This window comes from Bos mutus, chromosome 8 (assembly GCF_027580195.1).
Source record: "Bos mutus isolate GX-2022 chromosome 8, NWIPB_WYAK_1.1, whole genome shotgun sequence".
In the NCBI taxonomy this organism is placed as follows: domain Eukaryota; kingdom Metazoa; phylum Chordata; class Mammalia; order Artiodactyla; family Bovidae; genus Bos; species Bos mutus.
This window is the reverse complement of record NC_091624.1, coordinates 83,734,648-83,748,327: the sequence shown is the minus strand read 5'-3', so window position 1 is coordinate 83,748,327 and position 13,680 is coordinate 83,734,648. Positions and strand designations below refer to the sequence as shown.

Here is a 13,680-nt window from a genome sequence, read left to right as displayed (position 1 = left end):
ACGAAAAGGAGTAGGGAGGAAAGGAAAAGAAGAAAAGGAGAAAGAACACCCAAATTAGAAAGAAGTAAGTCAAACTATCTTTTATTTATAGAAATCATAATCTTATATATAGAAAATCCTAAAGAATCCACACAAAAAATTATTTGAGCTAATAAATTCAACAAAGTTGCAGTATACAAGACCAATACACAAAATCTATATTTCCATACGCTAGCAATTAAGAACCAAGAAATGAAATTTAAAAGTAATTTCATTTACAACAGCATTTCAATGGATAAAATAATGAGGAATAAATTCAAACAAGGGGCAAAACTTGTACACTGAAAACTATAAAACATTGTTGAAAAACATTAGAGATTTAAATAAATAGGAAGACATCTCATGTCAGGAATTGCAAGACTTAAGACAGCAATTCTCCCCAAATTTGATCTAGTAAATCTAATGGAATCACTACTAAAATTCCAACTGTCTTCTTCAGGCTGGATGGGGTAGGGGAGGCAGTTTGGGGGAGAATGGATACATGTACATGTATGGCTGGGTACCTTCACCTGAAACTATCACAATATTGTTCATCAGTTATACCTCAATACAAAATAAAAAGTTAAAAAAATTTTTTAATTGAAAAATGATCCTAAAATTTATATGGAATTACATGGCACCCTGAAAAGTCAAATCAATCTTGAGAAAATAATAAAGTTGGAAGACTCACATTTCTAGATTTCAAATTTTACTGCAAAGCTACAGTGATCAAAACAGCATGGCCATGATATAAAGATGAATATGAATATCAATGGAATAGAATTGAGATTTCAGGAATAAACTTATTCATCTGTTTAAAATGATTTTCACAAAGAGTACTAAGATTACTGAATGGTGGGAAAGAACGGTCTTTTTAATACATGGGGTGTTGGGATAATTGGACATCCATGGAAAAAAATGAAGCTGGATCCTTGCATCACACCATATATAAAAATTAACTCAGTATGGAACAAAGACCTAAATATAAGAGTTAAGACTATAAAACTCTTTGAAGTAAACTTGGGGAAAATCTTCACAACCTTGGAAATGGCAATGCATTCTTAGATATGAGACCAAACGTGATCAACAAAAGAAAAAAAGTGGACTTCAAAGTTAAAAACTTTTGTTCATCAAAGGACACTGACAGAAGAGTAAAAAGACAACAGCAGAGTAGGATAAGGGGATATAGGAGTGACTGTTTACTGGTACTGGGTTTCTTTTGGGGATGATAAAAATACTCTGGAGTTAGATACTTGGGATTGTTGAATAGCATTGTAAATATATTGAAGGCCACTGAATTGTACATTTTAAAATGGTTTAGTGATTTCTTTTAATGTTCAATAGTTATGGTTTTTCCAAAATACAAAAAGTAGTTCAGAATTCAACTAAACAGAAAAGTGTGTGCATTAAAAAATGCACCTCATGAAAAGTTATAATAATTTTGTATATCTTTGTCCTAATTTTCTTAACCCCAATAACTTGAAATTAGTCCAAAAAGGTTTCCTAATAAAAAGTTAGCTTCTGGTCTACATTTAAAACAGTCATAAATTAAATATATTTAAATTCAATCAAAATAAAATTTCTATTTCTTTGAAAAAATATATGCTTTTAAATAAGAATGACAGGCCTTCTTTTTTTAATACTAGTATCAGTCCCAAATAGGGCTTTAAAAATAATAAACAGTCAACTGCTGTGTGTAATACAGTTTTAGGATTTGAAAAGTTGAATGTATCAAATTTAAAAATGAACAAATACCATAAAAGTAACAGCTTCTCCTAAAAACAGTTATGTTTAGTTTAAGTTATTTAAAGTACAAGAAAATAATTTCTACATGAAAGTTCTTTTTACTTGATTCTTGTGTTAGAAGTTAGTATTAAAATTCAATTCAGCAGGTTAAAAATTATTTTTATTCCAGAAAACTTGGTGCATACCTTGAAAACATATGTGCTTTAAAAATCTGAATAGCTATATTATTTGACTATGTACAGTAAACTGTGTCAAACAGCTTGGATGTAACCACAATCATTTTTACTGCACAACGGGATAGCCCAAACCCTCCTTCTGTACTACTCTTAGTTTCTCCAAGAAATAAAAGGCACTAGACAGTCCACAGTGGCCAGAAAATAAACTTGCAAGCTCTGGCCTGAAGACAGATGGGCTGTACCTCCCTGAGAACTTCAGAGGGGACCCACTGGGTCTCTTCCTTATCACCCATTTGTTCTCACCCACACTTTGTAGAAAAGAGAATTAGTCCAATAATCAATTAGCCTTTCCTAAAATTTCATGTCAAGCTTGAAAAGTAATTATAATTTAAAAATCACTATACATACAGAAATTTGCAAAATAACTATTACATCTAAAGGGGGGGAAAGCCATATAGCAAAACTCCAGTGTTTGTAGGCCAATTCTACAGACCTCTTTCTTTCTATTCGATGTTAAAAGAACTGCAAATGAAGAACTCTATGATTATAACTGTTCTGTTGCAATCAGTCTTTGTCATACTTAAACGATATATTTTGCCATTCTCACAACAAAAGGGTAAGGTACGACATTTAGATTTCACACTGATGATGGGTTTTGTCTGATGTCAAAGTCCACGCCCAAGACAGCTGCTATCCAACATTATTTTCCTCTGTTTGAGGAGATGACAAACAATTGAATTTCAAAGGCATTAACTGGTATAGAAAGGTATGCCATGTACATGACATAATTTATTTTTCCCATCCAAAGTCTCACCATATACTGAAAAAACAAAAAAATCTAACCAAAATGTCTTTTTTCCTACAAACCTAAATTTCAGATTTCTAGTATATTTGGACTTGATGTGACCGTATTTAAACTACACTGACAGGCTAAATATTTTAAACAGGAAGGAGGAGAATTCATAGTTTCAAATATTACTTAAAAATAACACGCAGAAATTTTAAAAATCAGATTTTTTTTTTTCAGAATGCTTTTGGTGAGTTACTTTTAGCTAGTCACTTACAATATCAAAGAATACAGATGCCCAGTGTTTTTAAGATGTTAAAATGTATTAAATATTGGTTGGTTAATGTTATTTATTATTTCCTTAACAAGATTAGTTTATAGGAGATTTTAAGTGATTTAAAACTGTATTATATAAAAAATTTGATTCAAAAATTATTCTAAATATGATTCATTCATAAACTCCATATATCTTAAAAGTACTCGGTACTTATATTTCTAACAAATTACCTGTTAAACAATAACAGAAACACATAAATAACGTTTCTCTACTTTTAAATAAGGGGTTTCCCTGGTGGCTCAGTGGTAAAGTGCCTGCCTACCAAGAAGATAAATTACAACTTGGAAAATATCATTGCCTAGGTTAAGGTAGATGAGTACTACCAAATACAATATATGATCTCTCTCTCTCTCTATATATATATATATATGTATATGTATATGTATATAGGATAGTAGGTTTAAGAGTGCTGAGAGGGACGATGTGCTAAGTCACTTCAGTCATGTCCGACTCTTGGCAGCCCCATGGACTATATAGGTCACCAGGCTCCTCTGTCCATGGAATTTCCCAGGCAAGAATACTGGAGAGGTTGCCATTTCCTCCTCCAGGGGATCTTCCTGATCCAGGGATCAAACCAGTGTTTCTCACATCTCCTGTATTGGCACGCAGGTTCTTTACCACTAGCACCACTTGGGACAGTGTGTTCAAACATTTTATCATTATAAGACATGATGATATCTTAATCGCCTCTAGTTCAGTGAGTAAAGATCACAAACAACTCAAGTGCAATTATACTAGTTTGGAGAAACCACTATTTTCATAGTTTTATCAAGTACATAAAGTGAATTCTGAAAAAAGTTATGCAATATAGCATTGTCCAATACAAATTTTCAGTCATTTGAAAGGATCCTTTTGTTAACTTATTTTTAAAGAAAGCTACAAAATGAATCAAAGTACTTTGTAGTTAATATTGATAAAAGTAATGACCAGGAGAACTGTATCATAATACAAGCTGAACAATATTGAAGAAAAATTATAGTACCTTATGAAGCATATTTTCCACTGTTCTCATATGATTAGCAACACATTCTTTGTCTCTAGAAACAAAATAAAGACTAGGTATTAGTAAAACCCAAACCCTACTGTAACTGTCATTTATTTTAGGGTTAAGTCACTGTCACTGGAAAATAAGGGTTGGTTTTCATTGGACTCCTTCTAAAAGTGTGAAACCTAACCATACTCACTGGTGTGTTTTCACATTTAACTCTTATTTTCAGTTATATTGCCTGCCGTAAATTAGAGGTGAGAAAAACCATACGAATATCTTCAAAGTTAAAAAAAAGAGTGAAAAAAAAAGAAAAAGAAATCATGATTACATAATTGATATACAGTGTGTTGAAAAGGTTAAACTTGCACTCTTTTAGCTTCTAAATGAAAAAGACTTTAGAAATATTAGTGGTGGATATAAATGGCCATACTATGCACAATAATATTTTCCCTATGACAGGTTTTTTGTGCTATAATAATTACACAAAAACCCTTTATGGCCTTGACCAGAAATATGCAAATTTACTATTCTCTTCTCTAGCCCTGTATATTAAATTTAGCTTTGATGATGAAATTAAAAGTTTAGATGGAAATGCTGAAGACAAAATTTTAATGGTGAATTACAAATTAAAAACTGTAAATAATGTATTAGCTCTCCAAATTTCAAATTAGCTTTTTTAGTGTTATTAAGAATATGTGCCCATGGTCACAGATCTCAGACACGACAAATTCCTGAATTACCAGTAGTACTGTGAAGATGCAATATGAATCTAGAGGTTTTATAATCTTGTTTTCATTAATCTTAGAATTTTCAATGCTCTAAGACATACTAAAAATTACCTATGCTAAGATTCTCATTTGACACGAGAAAACCAACTGAAAAATGACAGCAAAAAACTGATTCAGTCAGACTTACGTTTTTAAAAAATGACAATTTCATATACCCAATATGGGTAGCACAGTGTTATAGAGCTTTACAATTATTCAAATATGTATTGGTGGGTATTCAAACATGCCAATATTGTGGCACTGTGTAAACTCATTTTTTTCATTATGTGTGAGCAATATCCCAAGCCAACTGACAAAGCTGTGGATATCCTAGGATTGCAAACTGCTTGTTTTGTGATTTAGTTTATAGACTACATTCATATTTTCATGGGTAGAGTTTGTCTCCAGACATTTTTAAGTTGTATTTATATATTTGTAAATACACACACACACACACACACACACACACATATGTATACATGTGTGTTGTGTACTTGCAAGTACAGGAATCAAGAATTCCAAATTTAGAAACAGTAAGTGTATTAAAATTAGATGTTTCTTTAATCTATAAATAGATTTTCTTTAAGCCATGCAGTTTGTAAAAAGGGTTGTCTTAAAGTACTCCATGAAATTTGATGTGGGGAACAAATAAAAATACCCAAGAGAACTGTTCAATTTGAACTTCACAGTGTATGTCAACTTGATTACCTGGTAAAACGAAAAACACTCCTATCACATTGACATAGTTGCCCACTCTGAAAACTGCCTATTTTTCTCTATTTAACATATTTGAATATACAACCATAAAATTAAAAGAAGTTTCCATGATCAGTATGCTTTTATTGCACTTTAAAAATGCTATAATACACATGTTGATTATATACTAACATTTCTTTATGAAAATATGATTTGCAATATTAGAATATCATAATATATGCAGAAGCAAATTTGGAAGGCAATGGGACAGAAAGGGTTGAGAAATATGTAATACAGAAACTATTCAAAACTTTAGAATAAAGTGTCTTATAGATTAAGAGTCATATGTTAATGAAAACCTGGTTTCAAACAAGTTAACACTACAACAGAGCCTAAAACACACAACATCAGCGGTTATATAGAAACTTATTCTTTTCTAAGGTTTCTCAATAAAATATACATTTAGTATGTTGAGTTAAGAGTTTTCTCTTTTTGAGGATATATCAGAGAATTTCAAAGAGAGACAGCTGTACTTTTGTTTTCTAACACTGTATTATCCAGGGCTAAAACCCAGAGCATGAAAGTAAGAATTGATCTTTTGTCTGTTTTAAGTGATCTCCCCAAGGTCCAAATGCTCACTTGGCTGCCATGCGGAGGGCACTCTCTGCATCATGGATGTTCTCCTCCAGTCGACGCTTGTCCTGCTCCAGCTGGGTAAGATGTCTATTGAGCTGACGCAGAGATTGATCTTTTCTTCTCAGCTCCATCTTTGCCTCGGAGAGACTCTGCAAGCAGACAGAAAACAGAGTTACTTGTCAGCCCCGATAATTAACTTCAATTTATGCCATAGGCTATTAAACAAAGAAGGATACAGACTGACTGAGAAGTAGACTTGGGTCATTACACATCAAGGTTTAACAAATTTTTGGCAAAAATTTTACATACGTGCTAAACAGAAATGATACAAGTGAGAAGATTCTGAAAAATGTTTAGCTGCAAAATACAACTCTATTTTATTTTTTAAAATACTACAAGGAGAATACATTCTTTTCTTGGTAAAAATAGCTGATTATTAGAAACCTCAGGTTACATTTTCCTTTAATGACAAAAAATAAAGATCTCAATGGAAAGCGCACATGAAATTTAGAATCTGTGCAAGAACTATCATATGGCCAAAGTGTGTGTGTGACTGAGAGGAAGGTGGATTAGGATACCAATAAGAGAATGGGAACCCAAGATTTAAAAGCATCACTGCTATCTTTAAAAATATATCTGTAACAGATTGCTATATACATCTCGGTGAAAAAACAAACTGGACTCCAAAATAAAATTCACTCATTTCCCATTAAAAAAAACTCTCATATCAGAGATAACACAAACCTGATCAACATTTCAACAGAGAGTTATAAATAATACTTGCATTTGTTATTATAAAAACAGTCCATAAATATTTTCCTACTCAGAGAAGTACAAAATTTGTTGATTGATGTTTGTTTTGCTATGTGCTTTAATCTGAAATATTCACTTAGCACAAGTTTCAAGATACAAGAGTACAACTTCATCTTGGAACTAAGGCTAAAGGTTTTAGAAACTTGTAAGTTAAAGGATCATTTTATTTTAAATTCTAGGATGTAAAATAATATAGGGATCAGAGGATCTCTTAGCACTGAAAATCTGCTCATTCCTCTGTCTATGACTTCTAGAATATGAGTTTATCAACCAATTTTTCAATTAAGTTTGTTGGACACTGAGCTATGTAATTGATTGTATACACATATTTTTGCTTTTTTCTAAGAGTTTAGCCACATATTAACATTCATAATCATGCTTCAAATACCCAGTAAAGAACAACCAAAATGCAGTAATTTCATGTTTAAAACTCTTCTAATAGTATTATTTTAATGCACTCACAATAAAATAAAAAACTCAAGCTGCCTGCATGGGGCTAAAACAATTAATTCACTCTATAAACACTGTGAATTGAAAGCAAAACCAATAAGGTATTTTTAAATGCTAAAAAAAATTTAATTCAGTATTTTACTTTTCAAACAGTCAAGCTGCATGCTGTCAGACAAATACAAGTCAAAAACTAAAAATAAGCAAACTATGATTACTTTTTAGACATTATGTTTTATTTAAAACCTTTAGTAGTAACAGATCTTCAAGAATATCCCACTTTGGAAGTAGTCACTGATTCAAGCCAACTTTGAAAAGACAACAAAAAAGAAATTTGAAAAGCCGTGCTAAACCTACTTAGTCTGTGCCAATATTAAGATATTTAAAGGCACTGAAGTATCATGAGATTTCTTTCTTTAAAAAAATAAAACCCAGTTGAGTCCTTTTAAAGTCAATATTTCTGACATCTTTCAGGTAATAAAAAAAAATGCTATTTTTCAGATGTGAAGATAAAATTAATGATCTACCACCAGTTACACATAAAGCTTGAGTTCTTTTTCCAACAGAAATAATAGAATGTGCCCATCCATTCAAATTCTCTTGCTCAGTAATTCTTATGACTAGAGGTGTATATTTGTGAGGGACGTTCAGGATATTGATTCCAGTCTTGTCCAGAGTGAAGCTCACTGGTCCAATCTAAGGGAACCCATGACCTTAAAATCACTATAAAACCACACTTGACTTTTTAGCAATTCTATGATACCCTTCCAAAGAAGCTATAACTCATGGAATTAGAATCTCCACTGTATATCTAAATCTACCAGCTTGCATCAGCTTTCACCTCCTTCTCTCAGGTGCAAGGTCAGGGAGCCACCAAAGTCTCCTAAAGCTCACCCTGCGTCAGAGGTACAGCTGAATAGTTTACTCTAAGACTAAACCTACAGACAACAAGCAAAAAATGGCAGAAATAAAGTGGTATGAATCATACTTCTTTAGTGTAAAAATGAAGAGAGGATGGTTTTTGAAAAACGAATAATCATTTATATAACTTATGGACACAGAAGTCTCATTTTAAAGAGCTGAGGAACATCACAATGCAGTAATACGTCTTTTTACTGATATCCACATTATTGTCTTTGATGGCAAAAGTAGAATCCTTAAAAACCCTAACACTGAGCTTTTAAAAAAGAAAAACATATGTATATGTGTGCATATATATATATATATGACATACACATATGTATTTACACCATTTATAAAATATATTATACATACATATAAAGTTTGAAGTTCAGCTTTTCTTTACTCCTGTTCAGATTTATCTAATTAAAACCCATGATAAACTTCACAGACTCTAATATTTCCAACCGAAGCACTCAAACCAAGAAGGTGTGCCTCTGGGCAGCAAGGCAACAATGATAAGCAGCAGGTTAGCCACTAATTTCTCTACCGGGTAGATTGTGAAAGTGTGATGTTCTGATATCCAAGAAACTGTTCAGGAGAGAATAGGATAAATCAAGTTTAATAACTCTGCTCCTAATTGTTCCCCCAATGCTCAACTCTAATTACTTGGAGAACTCTCCTGACTGTCACCTGATATTAAGTTGTTGGAGGCTGAGCCTGGAACAGCAAGATAATCAATAAACATTTAGTGGGGAGAAGAATGAAGATCCTGTTAAGCAGTGGGAACCTGCAGCACCCAAAGCCCTTCTGCTCATGAGAAAACCTATGGGACAACCATCGTGATTGCGAAGCAATAATCCAAAGCACTGTTTTTAGGCCTTGAGGCCTTTAGGCAACAGTACATTTGAGGAAAAGAGGTTAACACGGTCACCCTAATTACAGCCCACTTTCACATACTTCATATATAAGCGAAGACAAGCCAATTAGGTAGAAAGGAAGATAAGGGAAGTTTTATTTGTATACTAATTAAACCCCTGATGAAATTAAAGGAAAAACATACAGCTCTGTAATTGTGTCTGAGAAAGGTCACTTCAGGTTCAGTTATCAGAACAGCACAGCCTTGAGATATTTCACTTAATCCACAATACAGCCCTCATTTTGTACTCAGGTCTTAATATTTACCAAAAAAAAAAAGAAAAATTCAAAGCCTGATACTGCATTTATCTTTAAACTGTGTTGTGAACAATTTTAGCTATTAGAAAGTTAATGCTAAATATAACAGAAGTTTAAAAGGAAAAATATCACCTAGATAAGAACCAATGCCACAATATTATTTATCAAACATTCTGAGTTTTCACTTTAAATCCAAAGTGTTTTAAAACAACTATTTACAACAGAATCCCAAGCTGACTGTATTTTAGAAGCTATTCTGCAATATATTTGTTGTATTTCTTTTAAGATAATGATGTCATTGCTCACGTATACCTCTCATAGTCCAGAGGGAAAAGCCAATGCTTTCACTAGAATACTATTATAAGATATTTTTACATCTAGTTATTTTCCTAAGATGGTCATGAAAAGCAATGTATCACTAATGAAATATGGCAGGGTAGTATGGATACCAACCAAGTAGTTAAGTATAGAGAAAGCTTAGGGGTAGAATATAGGAGAGAGGTGAATATTAAAATACTGACATGTTTTTTAAATGTCTGTTTTCTTATCTACAGTTCCTGAAGTTTCTATAATCAAAGTGTTACCACTGAATAAGAACACAAATCATTTTCTTAAGTCATACATAATTTCATACTTACTTCTAAAGTTCTAGACATTTATTACACTTAACAATTTTTAAAAAATTAATTGTGAATATAAATTGAAATTCTATTACTTTGCACCTATGAAAACATTTTACAGTGGAATGTTTAATAACATCTTTATTGATATATAATTCACAAGCCACATAATTCACACTTTTAAAGTGCAAAATTAAGTGGGTTTTATGATATTAACAAAGTTGTGCAACCATCACCAACGGAGGTCTTTTTTGAAGAGAAGTTCTTTAAAAAAAAAAAAAACTTATCAAAACAATAGGGCAATATAGTATATCTCATTACCTCACAGCTAGCTCTAATTTTAAATGACACAAGATATACAGAGTTTAAATTTTGTTCAGTAAAAGTTTCAAAAGTATAAAATTTATAACATGAATTCCCTGAATTAGAATACTTGATTAATAAATGTGGTATTTAGTACCAAAGTTAGTTACCTGAAAGAATGTACAAAAATCTCCAACTATTATTCCTGGATGTTAAGGGAAGCATCTAACATAGCTCTTTCTCATAAGTACACTACTGTACCTACCGCCTTAGACCATTACGCCAGCTATGAAGACCAAGCCCCAGGAGATTTCACTTTCATAGATTTTCTTTTGTCTAATGGGAAATATCTATGGATCCACATTTCTACAGACTAAAAGCTAATGGCTTTTTCAATTTGGTAGAAAAGTTAGTCATACAAAATGTAAGACCAGACAACAACACAAGTGTAAAAAAGAACAAAGCTACATTTCCTAGGTTAAGAAAAGAACATCTGTAACATCTTTTTCTAAAATTGTACCACGGTCCCACTGTAATTTTGGAATAAACATTTCCCAGACTGTGATGAGTTAGGTAAAACATCTCAAGGCATTAAAACTCATGTTGGAAAAAGAAACAGCACTGTCTTTTGCCCTACCATTATAATATGACCACAAGAAAATCACATTAATCAAGAATTAGTTATCTGTTGGGTGGGTCAAACTATGCAGACTGCCACAAAAAGTATAAATTTAAAATGATACAACCACCAGATTTATAATTGGGTACACAAGTTAATGATGAAACTAAAGAATGATATAGTTTATTATAAAGCTTGAAAATCTGTGAGATAAGCAACTAGAGAATTTACAATAAAGATATAATAGTAAAAGATATTGGTACGTAGTAAAATTATTATATGAATAAATTTTAGTTTTGGTATTCTACATTTTATATGGATAATTTGTATTAAAAGTTCTGCAATTTTAAGTTATCTTCTTAAGGACATTATCTTCTATTATTTTCTAATAATAAACTAATACAAAACATAGGTGACATTAATAAACCAAAGCTAAAGATCAAATAAACTACCCACTTTGGGAACTAATAAATAACAGCCCTTATTAGAATTCACATGTCTAGTAAGACACAGATGTGAAAGTGTCCTATAAACTGTAAAAGGCTACAAAAATTTAATATGCATAATTAATGTAACACTTAGACTTCGACATGTAGTGTTATTACACAGTCTTCTTTAAATCTCTCTATATATAGCAACTTATGAGTTCCTATTTTAATTTTACATCATCCTTTACACATAAGCATTATATAAACATTCATAAATTGTTTAAAGTAAGTATTTCTATCACACTTGAAAAAGGTAAAATAACATTAACAAAAAGGTGTAAAAAAGTCACTTTAATAGAAGACCATATGGTAGATGAGTTTCAAAAGATGGAGCAGACAAGCAATGAAAATTCACCTTCAAAATTTCAAAGTATGCTATAACGTTTTGCTGTATGCTTTATGATTATTGGCACCACATTTCCACATGTTCCTTTGAAAACATCCTCCTAAATTCCATCAGTATAAAAGGAAAAAAGTTAATCCTGCCCAGTAAACTCACTGAAAATGATCAGTAGTAAAATATAGTGGAAAGGAAAAGAATCTCATAAAAGTGTTCAAAACATATTTAACACCATTTGTTCCATGCCTCACATAGTACTACAAAACTCTGGTAGACTAAGTGGGTTAGATAATAATGAGGTAAACTGGGAGAGAAATTGTTAAAAGACACTTAAAATGACAAAAAAAAAAAAAGGAGGATAATAAAGAGAATTACGAGAGCCCTCTCAACTAGAAAATACACTCAGAAAAGTACAGACAAGTGGCGGCTAGATTTATTGTGAACATGGCATGTAAGCAGTAACGTGGCAATAATGTTTTCTCAGAATATAAAACAAACCGCATTTGGCTGCGCTACAGACCTCAGGAGACAGAAACTAGCTGCAGGTGACAACCACCATGATGCGCTAATAAAACCAACTCTTACACGACCTCTATTTTGTCCCAGTGAATAGCTAATAAATAAAGGGATGGAATACAATAAGTCCTTCTGTTAGATTTTATCAGCTATGGACTGCTCAGCAGGTTCTAAAAACTTCACCCAGTTGACAGTCCTTAGTTATGTGGCGGTCCAAAAATTTGCAGAATTCCCTAGCAATATTTTAAATGAGTCAAGCTATGAATTAGGTTGCAGGAAAATATCATTTAGAAATTAAATACTGCTTTTAAATCATTTGGGAATTACCTAAAACAAATGTCTACTTAGAATTGAGAAATATGAATAATTTATAAGGAGCTTCATATGGTTGGATTTCTGACACTTAAAAAGAACTTACTGTCAGAAGAATTTTTCAATTTCAAGAATTCTTTTTGTGATGTAATTGAACAGGACAGATAAATCCTATACAATAATTAAAATATCTTCATATTAATATTTTTATTGTACTATAAAATTTAAATGACTATCTTGATTTGCTGAATGTTTTATATTAAATAATATTAATAAAGTCAATCCAATATCAGCTGAGTAAAAATTAATTATTTAAGAGAATGTGAAGATCAAGTTTAAATTAGAAAAATAAACTTAGGTTCTTTTACATTTAAATGTAGATAAAACAAAGTCTGAGTTTTTTTCTTAAGAAAATCTATTCATTGGGCGAATTTTTTTGTATGAGATTTCACCACTGATTTCTATCTTCATTTTAGAGATATATTCACAGGGGAAAATTCTGAACTACAAACCTTTCCTACATTTCCTGATCTGAGCATTCCACCTTTGTACGAAGGCACTAGGTCTGTTCTTGAACCATGCCTATCATATTTGTCATCGTCGTGAAGTCGCTCAGTCGTGTCCGACTCTTCGTGACCCCATGGACTGTAGCCCACCAGGCTCCTCCATCCATGGAATTTTGTAGGCAAGAGTCCTGGAGTGGGTTGCCATTTCCTTCCCCATGCCTATCATATTAGAAGTGTGCGGTAAATGTTTGCTATTTTAACTTAGTTCACCCAAATCCTAGGGGAAAAAACAGCTAGAGTGACAACTGAAACATATTATCGTTATCACACAAGCATTTTATAGTTATATCAACTCAATTGATTCTTCATAGTCCAGTGAGATAGATTGCATTATCACTTCTATTTTACATACAAGGAAAGTAAGAATCAGAAAAGTTAAGTAATGTTCCCAAGATCATGTAACTTCTAGCTGGATTTACACCAAAATGT

At 32.0% G+C, this 13,680-nt stretch overlaps 1 protein-coding gene across 1 annotated transcript in view; it reads right to left on the bottom strand.

The window, feature by feature from the left end:
* CCDC171 (coiled-coil domain containing 171) overlaps positions 1-13,680 on the bottom strand; it is a 338,272-nt gene that overhangs the window by 121,986 nt on the left and 202,606 nt on the right. The window contains 2 exon segments of the mRNA XM_070375929.1: positions 4,047-4,101; positions 6,155-6,300. Of these exon segments, the coding sequence (XP_070232030.1) occupies positions 4,047-4,101; positions 6,155-6,300 (201 nt within the window).